Genomic DNA, 21,323 nt, shown 5'->3' on the forward strand with positions numbered 1-21,323 from the left:
TTCTCAGAGAAAGTCCCATTTTCTTTAACTTTCTTTTTTTTTTGAGATGGAGTTTTGCTCTTTCTTGTTACTCAGGCTGGAGTGCAATGGAGCTATCTCGGCTCACTGCAACCTCCACCTCCTGGGTTCAGGCAATTCTCCTGCCTCAGGCTCCTGAGTAGCTGGGACTACAGGCACGCGCCACCATGCCCAGCTAATTTTTTGTATTTTTAGTAGAGACGGGGTTTCACCATGTTGACCAGGATGGTCTCTATTTCTTGACCTCGTGATCCACCCGCCTCAACCTCCCAAAGTGCTGGGATTACAGGCTTGAGCCACCACGCCCGGCCTCTTTAACTTTCTATAAATTTCTTGAGTGGCAAAGTCTGCAGATTTATTATATATTTTACTTTTTTGATCTGGTAATAATTTAATATAGAGGTTATTTTAAAAGTATACAATTGTAAGTATGGAGTCCCCTTGTTCCCAATTTCTTTCTATGATTTTTATACTTTCAGTGTTTTCTTATGTAAATACAAATAACATATACATTCTTATTCCTTCCTTTTCTTCCACAAAACATATTTTATATGCATTATACCTAAAACAGCATTATATAAACTATTTAGCACTCTCCAGTTAGCACTTAGGAATAGTCTAGACATTTTTTTATATCAATACATTGAGCTCTTCTGCCTTCTTTCTTAGAGTGTTCTAGTGTTCATTTGTCTGGCTTTATATAATTATTCTACCATTGTGGGACACAAGGTGGCTTTTGGTTTTCTGCTGATAAAGACAATGCTGTGATGAATGACCTTGTTTATAAATAATTTTCTAAGTTTGTAAAGGCAACTGCTAGCTAGATTCATAGAAGTGGAAATGCCGAGTCAAAGGAAATGCATGTGTGATTTTGGTAGATGTTGTCATGTTACCCTAAGTAGAGATTATATTGTTCTGTCCTTCAAACAGCAATGTATAAATGTTTTGCTTTCCCTACACTACAGCCTTGCCAAAAGAGTAGATGTTTGGTTAGTTCTTAATTTTTACTAACCTAATGTAGAGAAATCTATATTTGAGAAGTGTCTGTTCATGTTCTATGACTTTTTGATCCATGCAGGTTTAACATATTGAATAGTGGGCATTCATTTTATTAAACCAGAAGTTAAAATAATGGCATATGTCGGCATGTATCTCCATAATAAGTGCTATTTTTGTAAAAATGGTAGTGGGATGAGGCACTTACCGTCCCAATACCAACCAAACCAAGAACTCAAGGTGCTGTTGGAGTTTTGGAATCATAAACTTGGGAAAATAAAGTTTTTCTTAGAAACTTATTCATTTTTTCAGATCCAATGTTATCTTGAAATAATTTATCTTGTTATTTCAGGGCCCAGAAGGAAAATATATTACATATTGAACTAACAAACAATAATTATTTATTCCTAATTATTTAGGAATTCCTGGTTTAAAAGACTTACTTGGGCAAGGTTCACCATCAATGCGGTATCCTGCTCTTGCAAAGCCAGCAACTACATTATTCTGCAAAACTGTATTGGTCCCTCCATTTATCTAGTGCAACAATAAATAAATACTTTGCATCAGGCTAGTAAGCATTTATATACATTGAGAGTAAGCATATGATAATATACTTATGAAAACCTTTAATTATAACCATATTTTCAGGAGGAAAAGTTTATTATTTACCCCATTCAAACTTAATTACAAATGATGTATTGAAGTTATACTAGGTTCTTGGTGTAAAACTATCACTAGGTTCTATACCCTGGACTTCATTTAAAAACTACATTAAAGAGATTATTTCCTATTTCAGTCATGAAATCCACTGAATGTGGTTTAAACTTTACAAGGCACAAGACAAATTCCAGTATTATAACAAGGTAACAAGAATGTTGACACTTTTTCCGGAATTTGTTATCACTGAAAAAGTGATAAATATATATTTATATATTATATGATTAATATAAATATATAGGGTTAATATAAATATATATTTATATAAAAGTATACATAAATTCATATATATATATATATATATTTGGGACAGGGTCTCACTATGTTGCCCTGGTGGGTCTCAAACTCCTAAGCTTCACAATCCTCTTTACCTCCCAGGTAGCCAGGATTACAGGTGCAAGCTCTTTTTACAGGCTCTTTTTAGTTACACTTTGTTACCAATTTGATTGATTTGTTTAAAAAAAAAAAAAAGGGCAAGTAAGGCAATGAGAGTAGACCATAAGATTCAGTGGAGATACTGACTAGTTTACATAACATTTGCTATAATCACAAAGTAGGTTAGCATGAGTGTTAGATAATTGCTAAACAATTTTATTTTATAAGCCAAGTCAAAGTGACAAAAAATGGAAGCATAAAGCACACATTTTGTTCCTGCCTATGGTGTCAGCAAAACAGTTAAAAGTTGCAACATATTAAACACACTTATTTTTAAATATTCTGATAAAAATAGTCATGTGAAATTCATAATGTTAATTAAGTACCTTTTCTTTCAAAAGCCATAGATAATTTTAAAGATTTGGAATTGATGTTTGATATTTATAAATAAATGAAAAGAGAATTTTTTACCTCATAAATGTATACTAAATTTCAGCTTTCAGATTTTATCTTAAGGTAATAATTAATAGTTGCACAAAAGGAATACTCAGTCCTTATTGCATCTTTGAAAAAGAACTATTTTTGGTTTCTTTTGATTCTATGTAATAGGAAGATAGAATAGGAGAAAGCTATCTTCTCCACTTTCTCTTTTCTTGTTTGTAATCTTACTCTATATCTAAACAAACACCTATAGTAAATGAAAAAACTTCATTGGAACGAGAAGGTTCTAATTAGTAATATCAGATAAGTAAAATAACCTTGCATATACAATCATGACAATTTTAGATGAGTAAAGTATTTTAGAGACTCCATTGTCTATTTTCATTTTTAGAGAGGAAACTAAATCCAGAATTAAGTAGTAATATGCCCAAAGCACACAGTCGAGTAGCAGCAAAAGAGACTCTGTGCTGGAACTTGAAATAATGTTGGAGAAGAAAGAAAGGAGATAAGAGAACTGTATAAACCAATGAACATCAACAGAAAGAAAAAATACCAATGGCTATCAAAACTTACATCATCTTTTTAAAAGTGCATTCACTCTTTTAGTTAGTGCATTCTATATCTTTTAATAACTGATATAATTAATTATAAATTATAATTTAGTAAAATTCTAAGTTTGCTCTCACTACCTCAATTGCTGCATGCCAGAGAGTTGAACTGAAATCTTTTCTGTTCTGATAGGTTCCTGGCCAAACCGAAAGAGCAATCAAATTCCCTCGGACTCGGTTGGCATTCCCCCATATTCTTATGCCTGTTAAAAAAAAAAAAAGAAAAAAAAAGAAAATCCCCAAAATATATAAGTCAATTTGAAATGACTATTATGGGTAATGTGTTTAGATTTTTTTCCATAAAATTATTTTTCTACTTTAAGCCTGACAAATGATCATCTTAGATTTTTGAAGGAGTCCTCTGAACTCTTTAATAATGAACTCTACCTCTTTAATAAACTACCTGAGGCCGGGCGCGGTGGCTCAAGCCTGTAATCCCAGCACTTTGGGAGGCCGAGGCGGGTGGATCACGAGGTCAAGAGATCGAGACCATCCTGGTCAACATGGTGAAACCCCGTCTCTACTAAAAATTACAAAAAATTAGCTGGGCACGGTGGCGCGTGCCTGTAATCCCAGCTACTCAGGAGGCTGAGGCAGGAGAATTGCCTGAACCCAGGGGGCGGAGGTTGCGGTGAGCCGAGACTGCGCCATTGCACTCCAGCCTGGGTAACAAGAGCGAAACTCCGTCTCAAAAAAAAAAAAATAAATAAACTACCTGAATTAGAATCTTCTGGTTCACTTGCTAATTATGTGGACTCACAGGGTCTATCTCAGATTTTATTTAACAAATACACCCACAGCTTTTGTATACATTAAACAAGTTTATTATACTTTACACTGACAAAAATCAATATAATATACCTAAAGTTGTATATAGCCTTTATTTGTAATAATATTTGTTATTAATATGTGAAGAGTATTTTAAAAGTCATAAAAATTTAATTAATTAGCGATTAGATAACTCATATAAGCATGTGGTCTGGTGAAAATTCTTCCATTTTACAGTGTCTAATATGATAGCCATAGCAACATGTGGCTATTTAAATGTAAGTTAAATAAAATTATGTATCATTAAAATTAAAAATTCAGTTCCTCAGTGACAATTCAGCTCCTAGCCATAATTCAGTGCTGAATAGACACATGTGACTTAGTAATTACTATGTTAGATGGCATAGATATAGGCCATTTTCATCCCCACAGAAAGATCAATTGCACAGCTTGTCTCTAGAGTTTACAGTTAATAATTTGGACCAAAGTATTATTTATTTATTGTTATATTACCTTCTCCCACTGTAAAGTGAATGATGTTGTCATCTATGTCCAATCCATCTGTCCCAAATACACCAATTGCTGGAGAGAAGCCATGGTGAAAAGCACAGCCTTGAATATAAGATGAGCCATGTTCTTGAATCTATAAAACGTTGGGATACAGTGAACATTTTAAATATAAAATTATAATATATTTAAAGAAAAAATGAAGTAAACAATTTTCAATAAACAAATCTTGACCAATAATCAATACTCAATTCACTTTCTCTTAAAGATGATTTCTTCATAAGTTTTTATCCATATATAAAATATGGAAATTTCCATATATATGAATTATTAGATAGATTAAATATATATGCTTACCTTAAATGCAGATTTCAAAATTCTTAAGTGCTTTTTCTATACATTTGTCTTTCTATTTTCATTTATAAAATGCTAAGGTGCTAAAAATTATTTTTTCAGAATAATTTATGAGTAGGGTTTTAAAATTACAAAATATAATACTTTAGACAAGGGGTTACAATTCAAATGTCTATAGGAACCAGTCATTGAATAGATTAGGGGTTTCAATATAAACCTACAAGGTAAGTTTTTATTTCTACTAAGAAATATGCTGTCTCTCATTTTTTTTAAATCACCAGCCCTCTTGTAATATTTATTTTCCCACTTTTGACAGAGGCACAGATATACAGACATGCATTTCATTTGAGAAATTTAAGCAATATTCCCTTTGTTTAATAGAAACCATTTGGAAAAATGTTTTTGGTCCTCGTAAAATAAAGTGGAGATATAAACCACTATTATAGATCTTTAATTCTTTCACCCTCCATACTACTTTTCCTATGGTTTTTACTGACCTTAAATAAATACACAATATGGGTAGAATCAAATGCTGTTTGGTCTAAAAATGGTCTAAAAAGTTAATGGGCCAAGAAAGTTTTATTATATTAGATTATCATTTTAGCTAATATAAGATGTGGCTACTTATAAGTCAAATGAAAATAAAAATATTTTGCATATTTTAAATATACACAAAATTAAAAATAAAGCACAAACCTGTCCTAGGTTAAGAAATGTTACAGCATATCTTGGATCTGTGCTACCTCTGAAGCCTTCTTGACCACAGTGATAAAATTCCACATTACTTATTCTTGCATTTCCTAAGGTAGGGAAAGATTTAAAATTTGTCTTTCTTAAAACAGTTAGAATAAAACATTTTTGAAAAGCTACACAAAGTTGATCAAATTTTTCATGGAAAACTCATTAGTTTCTTTGCTCCTTTAATGTAGAAGAGGTCATATTTCTCAAACCTCTTTTCATTGTACCCACAAATAGCCTTTTTCAGCATTTTTTCCTAAGAGCCTCCACTCCACCCCCAAAAACTTTAATAACATATATATATATATCCCATCAAGGTGACAAAGAATAATTTTATAGACTAGGAATAATAGCAATAACAATCCATGAGAGAATGCTCTGTATCAAGTGCTATACTAAATGCATAACAGACAATTGGGTTTTAATTTTCATCAAGCACTCTGTGAGTTAGGAACTTTTATATTTCTGTCATCTAGATTTTTAAAAAACTGAGGCACAGGAATTCATGGCTGGGAAATAATGAAAGAGAATATTCTTTGTTCAAAAACTAATACTTAACAGGATATGTTGGATAAAAGTTATTATGTACTAGAAGGGAAAAGCCTACCTTGAAATTCATGAGCCAATTCTTACATATATTGTTGAGAAGGTATGAATAATAAGATAATGATAAAGAAGACATGATTGCTACAAACCATCTGGGCTTACAAAAGCCATAGATGTGTTGTCTTTACTCACATCACAAAACAATGTATAGGAGCAAGGAAAGATTGTCATAGGAATAGGGTTTATCACCAAATTTGAAGTGAGAAAGACACAAATTAGCATTCAAGATCAAAGCAACTTTACCCTTTAATCATCTGTTTTTTCATCTTTAAAAGAGGGATAATATTTATGCCACAACATTATGAGGATTAAATGAGACAGTATGTGTTTAATGCTTAGCACAGTGCCTGTGGTCTTGTATCATGATCATCTTTACCATCACCATCATTATCAGCAGCAGCACTGTCATCATCAGGTAAGCTTCCCCTGGCAGATTATGACCAACAGGTAGAGGCTATAGTGAGATTGCTGTTTGTTCTATATGAAGACTTTCTAAAATAGATCTGTTGCAAAATGAAATAGTCAATATTTTGAACAAGTGAGTACTTGCAGAAACAGCTCAAATCAAGAATGGATGTTCCACTCCTAATACCCAGATTGTGGGATCCAAATAACATCTTCCAATGAAAAGAACCAGAATTACTAGGAGGAGCAACTGAATTCTAGTCTTAGAAAAAATTACAACATGTGTTTCCACATCAGAAAGTAAAGAGGCTTAGAAAACGAAATCATGTCAAAAGGACAGGCATCAGCATGAAAAGGTTCTGAAGGTCAATAATGGAGCATTCTGAGTATTAATCAGATTAATGATCCCAATGGATTTGAGCATGTCAAATAGTTTGATCCACGAGCACATAATGATACTAACAACAAAGCAATACAAACTCCTTGTCACTTTTGGAGGATGCTTGGGAACCAACACATTATTTTGAAACCTAATCAATATGGGGAAAAATAAAGCATTTCTTCCTGTATATCCTATATGAACTATCTTTCAGGGCAGTCAAATGGTTGTTTAGGGGAGATTTTCTTTATTATAAATGAGGAGGATTTTAATTTTACAATTTTAATAAATTTTAAACCTTAATTATATAATGAATCTAAGCAATGTTAATTAGTAGCTGCTAACATCATAAGAGAAAAACAATCATACATTTACAGTTGGTAGTGTATTTTTCTATCAGTATAGAAAAATACTGTACCCATTTTATTTTTTCATTTATTTATTTATTTTGTAGAGACTGCATTTCACTGTATTGCCCAGGCTGATTTCAAACTCCCGGCCTCAAGCAGTCCTCCCACCTTAGCCTCCCGAAGTGCTGGGATTACAGGTATGAGACACCCTGTCTGGCATAATTCTTGCGTAAAAATTGAGCCTGAGTCTGATGAAGTCTCTAGTTTTAAATCACCTATGCATAGGAATACAGGGAGACAGGAATAAGTTATATTTCAGGAAGACAATCACTAAATTCCAGACTGTTGGAAACTCCACAGAATTAGAGAACCAACTTCTTTTGTACGTAAAATGCAAGGAAAGAGGAATGAATCAGAGATTTAAGATGCATAGTCAGCTGCAATGTGGATCTTATTTAGATCCTTATTTGAACTGGGAGGGAGTGAACAAAGATACTGGGGAAATTTGAACTGTCATTTGAAGATAATAAATTATTATTAAGAAACTAACATTTTTAGGTCTTTGTTGATGTTTTCTAAAATGTCTTAGATAGAGTTGCATATTAAAATATTTCTAGATGTTTAATATGTGCTTGCTTCAATACAATCCAGGAGCATGAAGAAAGTGGATGGAGGTATAGCTAAAACAAGACTGGCCAAAGTTGATAATCACTGAAGCTGGTGATTAGTACCTTGGGATTCATTATATTGTTTTCTCTGTTTTTGGTGTATGCTTGGAATTTTCCTTAAAACAAAACAAAAACCAACACATGATCTGTGGTACTTATTGTAAAATTATCTCTGTTAGGTGAAAGACTGGTCTAGCTGTTGCCTAAGGTTATTGTTAATTTGATAATTCATTTTGACAGTGAAGATAAAATTAACAGCAGTAATTTAAGAGAATTTACTTAAAGGGTAACACCTGGGCTATGTAATCACTTTTAATGCTTTATTTTCCCACATAATCTTATTAAAAAGTGAAAATTATGTAAGAGCTGACTAAACATAAATGAGACCATGTTATACTCATTTACAAAAATAAACTTAATATATACCAACCTTTAAATGTCATCATATTTTCAGTGAATGAGCCAACCAGGACGTGTGCTCCAAAAGAGTCCTGGTACCAACCTGGGTAATCTTCACCAACTATTTTGATGTTCCTGCTCAGTATCCCAACATCAGCTGCTAATGTGTAGCTCTCACCAGTTCCAGGGACATGGTATTTTTCAGCTGCAGTATAAAGATAACTAGATTATTGCCAATGCTGAGAAACATCTGTCTTTATTAACTCCTTTGCAGTTCATATGCTAAACAACTTTCTAATAAGCCAAAATCAACATGAATGCATGAATTATTAGATTTACATGTTTAAACATATATAGATGGCCATGTGATATGATATCATATTTATAAAATGAAATATAAGCAAAAATATTTTCTCTATTTACACCAAAATGGTTATAATCAGCAAGTATAAAGTTACTACTTAACATCTTGAAGGCAGTATACAGTCACTTCAAATTATACATGAAAACCCTTGTGTATGGCAAATTAAGAACTGAATTATAATTTCAATAAATGAGGAAATGAGGTAGATGAGTAAAAGAATTGCCTAAACCAGGGAGCAGAATCAACAACACATAGCTATTAACACTCCTACCACCTAAACCTTGGTTTGTTCCACTTTTCCTGTGGCATCTTTTTGTATCAACAAGTCTTCATCAATAGGTAGTAGCATATCCAACACCATCTGTACATTTACATCTTAACAATTTGTAAAACATAACCTAGATTTAATGCTACATTTTAAGAAATGTTATTTAAAACTTTAAGACAAGAAGGTGCATTTCAAACAAAGAAAAATGTTTGCTATTTTAAATGAAAGAATCTATAATGTCAAAATTCAAAAACCATCTGTTTTACAACTAATTACAATGAAACATTTGTCAAAAAAACTTTTTATGATTTAAAGAAAAATATATGATATAGAATTATAGACACACATGTGCTTCTATCAAAGTACTACTTTGAGAAGTTCTTTTCAGTTTCTTTTTCCGGCATGTCAAATGTCTGCTAGTCTATCATGCTGTCTTGCAGCTGGAGTTCCTGTGAACATCAATAGCCTGTGAAAGAATTTTCTAACTTGACACTACTGTCTGCTCCTGCTTTCTGAGATTTGGATGAAAGTACCATGCCAAATGGGAAAAGCCTGGAGTGCTGAGAAGGCCTTGATCCCATAAGTGGAAAACTCATCTTCAGATCATGCTTATTCCTTCTTTCCTAAACAATTATAGTTTTATCCTCTTATTATTCCTTGTCTAAATGCATTTACAGCTAAAGAATATATCCATGAAACAGATTAGGACAACAGGCTTTTGGATCAAGGATTCTCAAATTTCAGTGTATATAAGAATCACCTAGAAGCTTACTTTAAACAGAAAGTGTTGAGCCTTACCCTATAAAATGTCATACAGTAGGTCTTTGCTGAATATTTGCTGAATGAATGAAAGCACATAGTGGGACCTATCAGTAGCCAATGCAGAAAGAGCAGCATTCATTGGCTATCACTGCCAATCTGAACAAAATGCTCCCTTAAAATATTTGTGAGATGTTTTATCAAAGAATTATAAATACAGAGTAAATGTGAATTTTCAAGACAGTTATATATCTATTTGGTTAAAAAGCAGCCACTTACCAAAGTGAGTATAGGAAAGGCTATCATTAAGAATGAGAATTTTACGATCATGGAGGATTTTAACGATACTTCTTGTTTCTGTCTGGTGGAAATCATAGCTTGTGGTTGTTATCACAATCTCTTCTCCCTCCTTAGAAAAATTCAAGTGCCAAATGTAAGAACAATTTAAAAAATAGGTTTATATTTCTTGATATCATTATTAAATAATTTAAATTTAATCTATATCTCATGGCAATTATGATATTATCAGAAAGAATAAACAGTACATTGAAGTCTCTAAAAATACATATGCTTGCCGGGCGTGGTAGCTCACGCTTGTAATCCCAGCACTTTGGGAGGCTGAGGCGGGTGTATCACAAGGTCTGGAGATTGAGACCATCCTGACCAACATGGTGAAACCTCGTCTCTACTAAAAATACAAAACTCAGCCCGGCGTGGTGGCCTGTGCCTGTAGTCCCAGCTACTCAGGAGGCTGAGGCAGGAGAATTGCTTGAACCTGGGAGTCAGAGGTTGCAATGAGCTGAGATCTCACCACTGCACTCCAGCCTGGGTGACAGAGTGAGACTCCATGCCAAAAACAAAACAAAACATATGCTTGTGTTTGATATTAAGAATTCTAAATTTTGAATTATCTCAGAATTTTCTTAACTTTACTTTGGTCATTTAGTTACCAGAGCAATATATCTTTTTTGAAAAAGTAAAGACATTCAGAGCAAACATACTCATATTTTTATTAAAAAGTGATCAGGACAATATTATTAAGAGTTGAAATTTTTTCCCTAGCTTTTTTGTTTGTTTGTTTAGCACAATTAACTATCACTTGTTATTCCTGAAAGGCATAAAAGCCTGAGGAAAGTTAAAGGACAAGGCTAAGTCCTAGAACTTTGTATATTGAGCTCCTCCTTGTCATCCAAATCTCTGTTCAAGTGTATCCTTGACAAATATCCTCTGGAATATTAAATGTTATCTGCTACCCTTTGCCGTGGCAGTCTCTATCACACTACCTGTTTTATTTCCTTCATTATGAACATTATCTGAAATTAATAGATATTTATTTGTTTATTTAGTATCTGCATCTCCCACTCTAATGCAAGTTTCATGATAGCTTGGACAAATTTCTTCACCACTAAATCCCAAATCCCTAGAAAAGTGTGTGACAATATTACTCAGATACAAAATTTGCAGAAAATATTAATTGGATAAATCATAGGGATATTGAAATCATTTAATTACTCTCTTTAAAAAGTAATCACACCAGAACTATCACAAATAAAGATATATTGTAAACAGATCAGAATACTTCTCAATAAACTCTCTATTTACCAATTACAAACTACACTAAGAGAGCAAACCCATATGTTTTGCTGATTTGCTCAAACTAAGGCTCTCTTTGTTCTGTGATTCTAAAGCTTGTTCTCACCAGAAAGGAACTTGCTGAGATCTGGGAGCTTGGGGAAGAAATCCATCCATTTTTCTAATTTTTTGGCATTAAAAAAAGTATTTGTAAAACATATGGACTCTATGGCTTGCACATCATCTATGAATACAGAGGAGATGAGAATTGCTACCATTTATACTTTATTAAAAAATCCCATTTAACACAGGCAGTATTTGGATATCATTGGGTGTCACAATTTGTTTTCTTTCCAAATCAATGTGCAAAAGCATAAATTAGAAGTGAAGAGGTAATCAAGATAATAAAACATATTTTAAATAATTCCATGTTCTGTTTTACAAGAATTTATAAACTTTTATCAAAAATGTTCATATTTTTATGACCAATATACATTGGTATAAAATATGACTAATATACATTATGTATATACATGTTTATGACTAATACATATTATATATATTAATTTGTATATATTAATATATGTCATGTATTGTGTGACTAATCTACAGTCATATATATGTCATAAAATGTATATACATAATATGTATTAGTTATAAAACATATACATAAAATATACATATGTATATATGCACACACACACACACACACACAATGTTCTCCATTTATTCTGAAGGACAATTGAAGCCACAATTTTTACATGCCTCCTATCCAGTCAGTTTTTGCAAGCTTATTACAAAATACACATTTTTCTTCTGGTTAATCACATGAATGCCCTTAAGAATAAATAGAAACTTTTTTCAGCTGACCCACTGTGTATATTCATTTTTTATCACATAATTATTTTCTTTACCTGCCAATCCACAGCATCCATCAGAGACAGGATTTTGGAACCTGCATCTGCAGTTTCTGAGAGCTTAGTTTTATATATTGAACGTGGAATTCCATGAAGATCCAGCTCACCAAAAACCCCTAATAAAGAAAAGCACACTCCTATTCACTACACAGTCTGAGCTGGGTGCCAGTATAACATGAAAATGTTCGTTGATATATTTTATTATGCGATTAAACATTTTAGAAAAATTGTTGTTCTCTGCTTAGAAACATGTAAAAAGACTTTGACTCTTTAACCCACTTCTGGAAATCTGGTTGATAGACATTAAAGCCAGCATACAAGGGTAAACAAATGAAGGTGCTTACCACAGCAATATTTAGAAACATGAGGAAAGTGGAATTAATCCAAATGTACGTCAATAAGAAAAGGATGGAATAAAGTTTAGTATACTAATACTGTAGAGTAATAGGTTATAAGAGATTTATCTGAACTTTCGATCAGGAAAGATTTTCATAATATGTTCACTGAGAAAAGACATATACTTAGTTTGACCATGTTTTATGAAAGGAACAATACTATCACCATGAATCAGTATGTGTAACATGAATATAGGCATAGATAAAAAACATAGGAAGACACAAAAAACTTTTAATCTAATGCTAGTGTCCTTAAGGGAGATAGAAGTAGAAAGATGTATATTCTTTACGAATAGGTTCTCTTTATAATGTTCTATCTTGTTTAAAGCGTCACTTTTGAAATAAAAACATATGATGTTTTTTAAGCTTGAATTTGTCTGCCTCAGGACATTTGTGAATGGTGAGCTAATTCAATCTCAAGAATTTTGTTTTAGATCGTTATTTACTTTCAGAAATAACGTATCAGTTTCAGAAACTGTACAGTAAAACAATGGTAGAACATACTTATGTGTGTCTCCTAAATATGCAATAGCATACATAAAAGCATTTCTTAATTGTGACCAGGTTAAACTCTTTGAAGTCATTTTCTTTCTGGGCTCAAATAATAATATGCATAGTATACCAGTGCAACTGGGAAATTAAATCTCAGCAGTAGCTGTGATTGGGTAATTGTCAGCTGATCCATAGATTATTTATTAATAATATAAATGGAATAATGTGTAAGAAAGTTACCTTTTAGGGAAAAGTACTAAAATGTGAAAAGTATTGCTTCAAGAAAACCATACTGAAAAAATAATATACATACAAAGAGATTTGTTAAAGTTAGTGTTGTAATAAATTACATTTTGGTTTAAAATACATACATGTATGTTTTTATCTGGTTAAATGTGATTTAATTCTAAAAATCTCTGCTACTTTTATAACCCTTTAATATAAATAAATTTCTGTAAAAGCTTCTGATACTTTTGTATCAGAAGTACTTATCATTATGACAAAGTGCTTTCCATTATGAACTGATAGATACGTTAGTGCCATATATTTTAAAGTAGATTCTCACAACAGATGTGACATTTTTGTTATCTGGAGACACACACCTAAGACCTTTGACCCTTGATTTGGTCCTTCTGGAAGAGCCCAGTCTCGGGTAGTATGATTTCCTCTAAGAACAATCTTTAAGTCTCCTTTAAAAGGGTTATCTTCCCAGCCACCAATTAATCTACCTCCCTGAAATGAAGCAGAAAATTGTTAATACTCAAAAATTAAGCAGGACAAAAATTCTACCCATAAAAAAGGAATTAGGAAGTCACTGGAAGACACCCCTAGTAAAAAGGAATGAGTTTTGTTATATAAAGAACAGCATTATATCTGGAAGTGACTTTAATTTTACTTTTGGATAGGCAGTTAAAATGATTTTCAAAGGTCAAATTCAATATCTACTTACTGACAGAACTAGACCTAAAACTGAGATTTCATAAAACCTAAACTAGTATGTTTGAACAGACCATACTGTATTTGAATGTAATATCCTATAGGTAAAATATGCTCTTCACACTTACATCCAAGCTATGCCATTATGAGCCATCATTGTTAATGCTAATAGCCATTATTAAATGCTTGTTTTCTCCATATCAGGCATAATGTGTAAGGCCTCACATACAGTATAGCACTTAACCTTTCTTTACACTAAATTCATGAATTAGTATTATTATCCTTATTTCACAGGTGAGAAAACTAATGGTGAAAGAGGTCAAAAGCTTACTCATCGTTACCCAACTAAAAAACAATGAGGTAAAGATTCAGTTGTAACTTTAATTTACCTTAAACCATACCTCTAATCGAAATACAATGCACTTTTAAAATATGAATAACCAAGTTTCTGGACTTTAGTTCTTTTCGCAAAGAAAAGCTTCTAATTACTTATTCTTTTAATGGTGCTTAATAGCTTTTTGGCTAAGCTATTCTTTTTCATGAACAATATTATAAGACTAACAAAACAATCGAGCTGATTAAGCTGGTACAGATTCAAGACCATTTAGGGTTTAAAAGAGAATGTGAGGATTGTTTCGAACAACAGCAACATTTTTATTCATCTTCTCTTGATTTCATAATTCCATCTATGCCCATTTGTTTTTTTAATAGTTTGTTTTATTTAAAAAACAAAAGGCTTAAATTCTTTTAATTTTTCCAGCATTCCTAGGACTCTTTGTTGGAACAAGCTGTTGGCTTAGCCTGACCTCATAATGACACAGATATTCTATACAGAATTGAAACTGGGCTAACCGCAGACTCAAGAGTCCCATGATAACTATTCCTAAGAAATGTTTAGTCCATAATTTAAAGGAGAGCAGAAATATATTGGATTTACCTGAGACTCTCATTTAATGGGCTAGAGAGCCAGCTGTGTTTTTTATTCACACCAATTCCTTCTTATTATTTGAGTAAATACACATTTTAGAATTTGAATAATAAAGATATAAACTACAAGGCCCTCACTCTTACCTGCAGTGATATGTAGGTAGCATTCAAAACAACTTCTCTGTAAGAAGATTCTCCAGCTCCTACGTTATATTTATCTTCCAGTTCTAGAACCCCCCAAATAATGAGTCTTTCCATTGATGGCATATCTATGTCAGCTACAATCCATATTCCTATAAAACAATACTTTAAGAAATATAACATAATGCACAGATTACAGCCTATAGCAAAACATTGGCAAGCTTATCAGTGAGTCCTGGTTTTGAGTAAGTTTATGACCTGTCTTTTCACATAATACCTGATTCCAATCTCTCCCAGAAAATCTGCTCTTGGTAATAGTCAGGTTTAAATCCACAGAAACCCCAGAAAGCCAGGTTTAGTATCTGGAATGCAGTAATGGAGTCCACTTCTCCACATTTGCTCTTTCCCCAAGGTGTGCTGGATTAAAGTGGAAACCTAACTACTGTGACATCTATCCTGCCATAGTGTTAACATTACATAAAAGCAAGCATTTTATTCATTTGTGTTTATGTATTTACCTTCAGGTATAATCACATTTGCCCCTGGGTGAGGTACAGTATAATTATTTTCTCGTGATGATTGCCAAAAAGAATCATTTGACCATAAACTGAAAAGAGAAGAGAAATACTTCCATGAATTACTACTTGTGATATACTCTAATTTTGTCTAAAATGTAAACCATCTCATTTCCCTATAAAATTTTACATGACGGAGAAGAAAAAAGAAATGCATGCTTCATCCTTTTAAATACCTTGACACATGGCACTATTTCATGGGGAATAGAGGTAGAGGATATAGCTGGTTAGATTTTGTGAAGAAAGGAGTAGAAGTATGGTCTCTGAATTGACAAGGATGCACCAATGTGGTTAAGCTCTGGGCTGTGGATGGGGCTGGCAGGTCTGTATCCAAAGTGAAGGCTAGGTTAAATTGAAATAATTTTGTAAAGTGCATGGGAGGACAAATGGTCTTCAGTTTTCATCACTATGCCTTCTAGAAACTACCTTTTGATGCAAGTTTTTATAAAGGATATTACCATAAAATTGGTGATATTTTCCCACTGGAAAACATTCACAATTAGGCTGCTTTCCAGATCCAGTAAAAAAATTAAACATTCTGTGATAGTAATCCTGAAATTCTACAGAAGGGCCAATATACACTAAAATCCTGCTACAAAATATCATCTTAATGAGTTTTAAAAAGAGTTTAGTGGTTAAAGGTTTACTTGTACTCAAAGCAATTTCCATGAAGAATTTGTAAAGGGTTTTACCTACCTAACTAAATAATGTGACCAGCATTGCACACATTCAGTAATTGATTGTATCTAGCTTTTCTCAACAATCATAACTCTTCATTCTTATCCTTACCATTACTATCACTATCAGTAATCATGTTATGCATTCCCCTTCTTATTATTTCCCATTGTTATGATTAACAAAGACCTCTTAAACTAAGCATTTGATTTACATAGCTTGAACTTCCTGTTTTAATCCTGAGGTAGCACTTCTGGGTCAAGATTCTGTTTTGTTTTGTATATTCATACCTAGTTGAATAATATGAATTATCAATCCAATTTTAACTATTTCCAGTGAGGAAAATTCATACCATGGGAAGAAAGAAAAACTATACCATAGCATATACATGTAGTTTATCATAGTTTAACTTTATCATATTCTGGCCTAGACCAATCTAAATATGTTATAGTAGTCATAATAAATGTTAAATATTTAATAATTACATCTACCTTAGAATGCATAAGGCCTTTTTGGCCAAAAACCTTATGGTTTATATGTCTTAGTTCTCTAGGGCCTTTTTAGGAGCCCCTGCTTTCTCCACTGTCCTTCTGTAATACATACTCTGCAGAGTAGTAAGAGGGGTCTTGCTGAAATCTAATTTAGAGTATGTCACTTCTCAGCTTAAAATCATTCAGAAGTTTCCATATTTCTTACTACTACCTGCATGGCCTAAGTGGTCTGTTTCCAAAACCATATCCAGGCCATTCTTTCCTGCTCAGTAGGGCCAGCCTTAATGATTCTCTATGCGTTCTTGGACGTGCCACACCCTTTCTATATCAGGGCACCTGGACAAGTTGCTCCCTAGGTCTCTCCCACCCTTCACTCAGTGAGCTCTTCCTCATCCTTTGGATTGCAGTTGGAATAATCCCTCCCTGTGGGTGTTCCTAACCACCCCACCCAAAGACTGTCCCTGCCATATTGCTCTCTGTCCTAGCCCCATATTCATTCTTTTTATAACATTTATTGCAACTCACACTTAGGTACTTTATCTTATTTACTTTTTCATTTATTTGCTTGTTTTGTCATCTGTCTCTAGATTGAATATGAGTGTAGTGAGATCAGAGATCACATCTATGTTGTTCATAATTGAATTCAAAATTCCTGGCACATAGTGGATACTCAGTAAATATTTTTTAATGGTTGAATAAATATATAAACAAATTCAATTTTTGTTCTTTTGGCAAATGGCCACTACAGTATCTATTTATTTTGAAATGCAATTCACTTAATAAATATCATTGAGTTGTATCTATTACACAGTAGTGAGCTATTCAGTGCCCACTACATGCTAGCTTTCAGCATCATCATCATTTTTTATCAGTATTATTGTCCATAGATTTGCAAATATAATCAAATCAAGATTGTGACTTTAAGGGTCTTAAAAATTAATAACAAATGTACTAGTACCATAATGTCTGGTAATTAATACAAGTTAGAAAGTGATGCTTCACATGAGATATAAAAGAGCTACATTAAGTTAAAAGAGAGAAATATTGTTTTTAATTAGAAGAATTAAAATATATTTGAAAGAAAATTAACTAAGTTATATTATAAGATTTGACTATGACGGTTATTCTAGCGACAGCACCTGCTAAAAAAGCATTGGATTCATGAGGAGACCAAGTTTCTAGTGCTGTACTGGATATGCCATCAGTGAGCTCTGCAATCTCAGGTAATGCCCCTATGTTCACTGGGTGTCAGCTTTCTCATCTATATAAAAAGAAAGTTGGGCCAGGTCTAATAATCTAAATCTAAATCTAACATTCTGCAACTGTGAAGTTACCAGCAACTTTCACACATAACTTTTGTAAGAATTTTTCATTTTCTTACTTGGGTTTTTGTAAGACTCAAGCACAGCAGTGAGTGTGAAAGTATTTTGCAACCTACAAGACATTGTGCAGGAGTAAGGCATTATTATTTCACCAGGAGTGACATGTGAAAAGGATTACATCAAGAGGTATTGAAGGGTATTAACTACAAAAGGCCTATGTACTTATATGTAGCTGGTCGCCTCTTGGGCATTGGTTTTCTTGATGGGGGATATACAGTAAAGCATTCCTGGAGAATACAACAGTAAGCTTGGAAATTAATAACAACGTCTTTCACATCAGGATCCAGGTTCGCAGAAATGGGCTGACTCTGTTGAAGGTCATTTCTTCCTGACACTGAAAATGAAGTAAAAGTGGTTTAAATGAACATGGTGATCAGAGTACTTGAATGTAAACAAAATTATGGCATTTTGGAAAAATCTTCTTTAGGTAGTAACTTGAATTATAATTCATATGTATGGGAGAGGTGTGGAGAAATTCTGAAAATGTATGTTTTATAAAGACATATATAGTCAAAATATCTTGATAAGAATGAATGCTTTTAGAATTTAATTAAAATTTATTTTTAAATATTTAAATTTTCCAAATAAATAATAAAAATGGAAACAAAACATATGCCAACTTCCACCATATTCATTTTCTCTAAGTCCATGATATAAAAATGTCAATGTGTAAGCATGTTGATATCACCTCTAACTTAGAATGAAAGTTCTTAATTCAACTCGAAACCTTTTCAAGAATAAATTTTGTCTCCAGTTTTTCCATTCAGCAAATATTTATTGGATCCTGTATTGTACAATACATTTGCTTATAAAGCATTTTTTCTCATCCTTTAGACAAAGCATTAGATAAAATAACACTTTTGCCTAACAATACATACCCAAGTAATATAGAGTACTAGTGTTTGCTTCAAGGTGCCAGTCTCCATTCTTGCTAGTATCCCAATTCAATGGATTTGAAGAACCATTCCTTATATCAATAATATTAAACATATCAGGATTTTGAGTAAAGTTATGTGATATAATCACATAGTCTTCATCCTAAAATGTTGGTAGAAAAATGTGACTTATATGTTAATGCTCTTCATAGGATACATTAATTTTAATGACATTTAATAATAAGCCCCCATATTATGTTAAGATTTAAAAGTTTTGGCTTTAGTTTGTTTTTTTGTCTTGCATTTCCATTTTGTTAACATTTTCCACATCTGTGAAAATAATGCTAGTTTTGTCACTAAGGCAATGAAAGGATCTCTCTCTCTCTCCTGGGTGTGTGTATACATACATTAAGTAAACACATGTGTGTGTGTATATATATATATATATATATATATATATATGCATGTACACACTTACATGTATATGTCTATATATGCATATATTTAGAAAATATTTTATTTCTTTTTAAAATTGTAGACAACATTTTTATTTCTATAATGTTTAAAAATATTTAAAACAATGCTGCACAAATGTGCAGTATAAGTGGAAGAACATGTATGAGATGGAAAACACCCAATTCAGGATACTGGTTACTGTTAGAGATGGAGAATGGGGAATGAGATGAGAGTAATACAGAGGGATTTCATTTTATCTACAATATTTTATTTCTTTTATAAATTAGAAAGTAAATATTCACAGAATGTTAGATTTAGATAGAGTTAGATACTGGTCTTTTTAAAAAATAATTTTCTGTATGTTTGATATATATCATAATATAAAAAATAAATTCTTTAACTGCTGGCCTGAGATATCATAAACACTCAATAAAGGTAAGTTATTATCATGATAGCAATGACAGGAGCATAAGCTTAGTACTACACCAATGTGGCAGAAAGATTGCTTACTTCTGATTCTCAAATGAGTTTTTTTTTTTTGGCTTACTTCTTAGATTCAGAGTGGGTCATAAAGAATGTGCAGGATTTTAATAGATAAATTTGTGAGGAAAGGTCCTTCTGGCCTGACAATGTGTGTGAATAAGTATGAGGATTTTTACCTTAAATCCATAGAATGTTGATGTATATGATATGTTGGTTATGTGATCCACACCTTTAAAATACCAGTTAATGTGATTTGCATTTGGAATCAGAGCCATCCATCCAGACATATGAGTCAGTCGTTTCTTCTGAAATGGAATAATGCTTGTGCCTATAGAACATAGAATAAGCAAATAATAGTAATCTCTACCTCTAATAAACTCCTCCATTTATAAACAAGTACAAATGTTGGTTTACTTTAGTTGGTTTAGCAAAATATTGGTTTAGTCTATGGAAGTTTTTAAAGAAATTAATATGGAATTTCATTACTTAAGTTCTAAATGTCTGTTCAAAGACTTGAAATGATTAATATTACATTCAACTGGAAAGTAAAATGCTCTCAAACTTGGAATTTCAAATTGAGACAGAGCCCATATTCCTTAGGGAAATATACATTTGAAACATCATGAAATTACAATGGCTAAAATGAAAATGCCTAAATATATTAATATAATTTTTTAAATATCATTGATATAAACATAATTTTATTTTTATTCTTTAAGAACTTAGTTACTCAGAATTCTTGATATAGAATATATTAAAAATGTAAGCTCTGATTCTTTATTAGAGATTCCTATATCTGTGGAACTAATTAAAATCTGTGTAACACATATTAATTTTTAGTAGTAAATAATCTTGTTCAAGTTTAATAGAGTTTTGATTTAAAGTTCTTGAAGAACAAGGCTACAACTAGACCTATCACTTAACACTGACAAAGATATATACATTTTAGGAATACAAACCTTGAACCTGAACTACCTGTTATTGGAAAAACTATATAATTTGGTAATGCTTTGGTCACAAGCGATTGCCTGATAACTTTAATAGAAGATTTGAAAAGTTCTCTTACAATATAAAGAAAAGGTCTTTCATTAATTGCCCCTATTATTCTCCCCCTTGCTTTACTCTTCATCTCAGATTGGATTTTATGTTTAATTAACAACCTCTTATTTTTTTATTTTTTTTTATTTTTTATTGCATTTTAGGTTTTGGGGTACATGAGCAGAGCATGCAAGACAGTTGCGTAGGTACACACATGGCAGTGTGCTTTGCTTTCCTTCTCCCCTTCA

At 32.3% G+C, this 21,323-nt stretch overlaps 1 protein-coding gene across 1 annotated transcript in view; it reads right to left on the reverse strand.

Moving 5' to 3' along the window:
- The window catches only part of PKHD1L1 (PKHD1 like 1), a 156,959-nt gene that overhangs the window by 35,573 nt on the left and 100,063 nt on the right, over positions 1-21,323 (reverse strand). The window contains exons 51-63 of the mRNA XM_002807647.6: positions 20,214-20,365; positions 19,102-19,261; positions 18,386-18,557; positions 15,619-15,707; positions 15,104-15,252; positions 13,699-13,828; positions 12,207-12,325; positions 10,000-10,129; positions 8,361-8,534; positions 5,481-5,584; positions 4,437-4,566; positions 3,237-3,358; positions 1,458-1,548 (exon numbers count right to left, since the gene is read on the reverse strand). Of these exons, the coding sequence (XP_002807693.5) occupies positions 1,458-1,548; positions 3,237-3,358; positions 4,437-4,566; positions 5,481-5,584; positions 8,361-8,534; positions 10,000-10,129; positions 12,207-12,325; positions 13,699-13,828; positions 15,104-15,252; positions 15,619-15,707; positions 18,386-18,557; positions 19,102-19,261; positions 20,214-20,365 (1,722 nt within the window). The remainder of the gene's footprint in view (positions 1-1,457; positions 1,549-3,236; positions 3,359-4,436; positions 4,567-5,480; positions 5,585-8,360; positions 8,535-9,999; positions 10,130-12,206; positions 12,326-13,698; positions 13,829-15,103; positions 15,253-15,618; positions 15,708-18,385; positions 18,558-19,101; positions 19,262-20,213; positions 20,366-21,323) is intronic.

Source organism: Callithrix jacchus, chromosome 16 (assembly GCF_049354715.1).
Source record: "Callithrix jacchus isolate 240 chromosome 16, calJac240_pri, whole genome shotgun sequence".
Classification (NCBI taxonomy): Eukaryota; Metazoa; Chordata; class Mammalia; order Primates; family Cebidae; genus Callithrix; species Callithrix jacchus.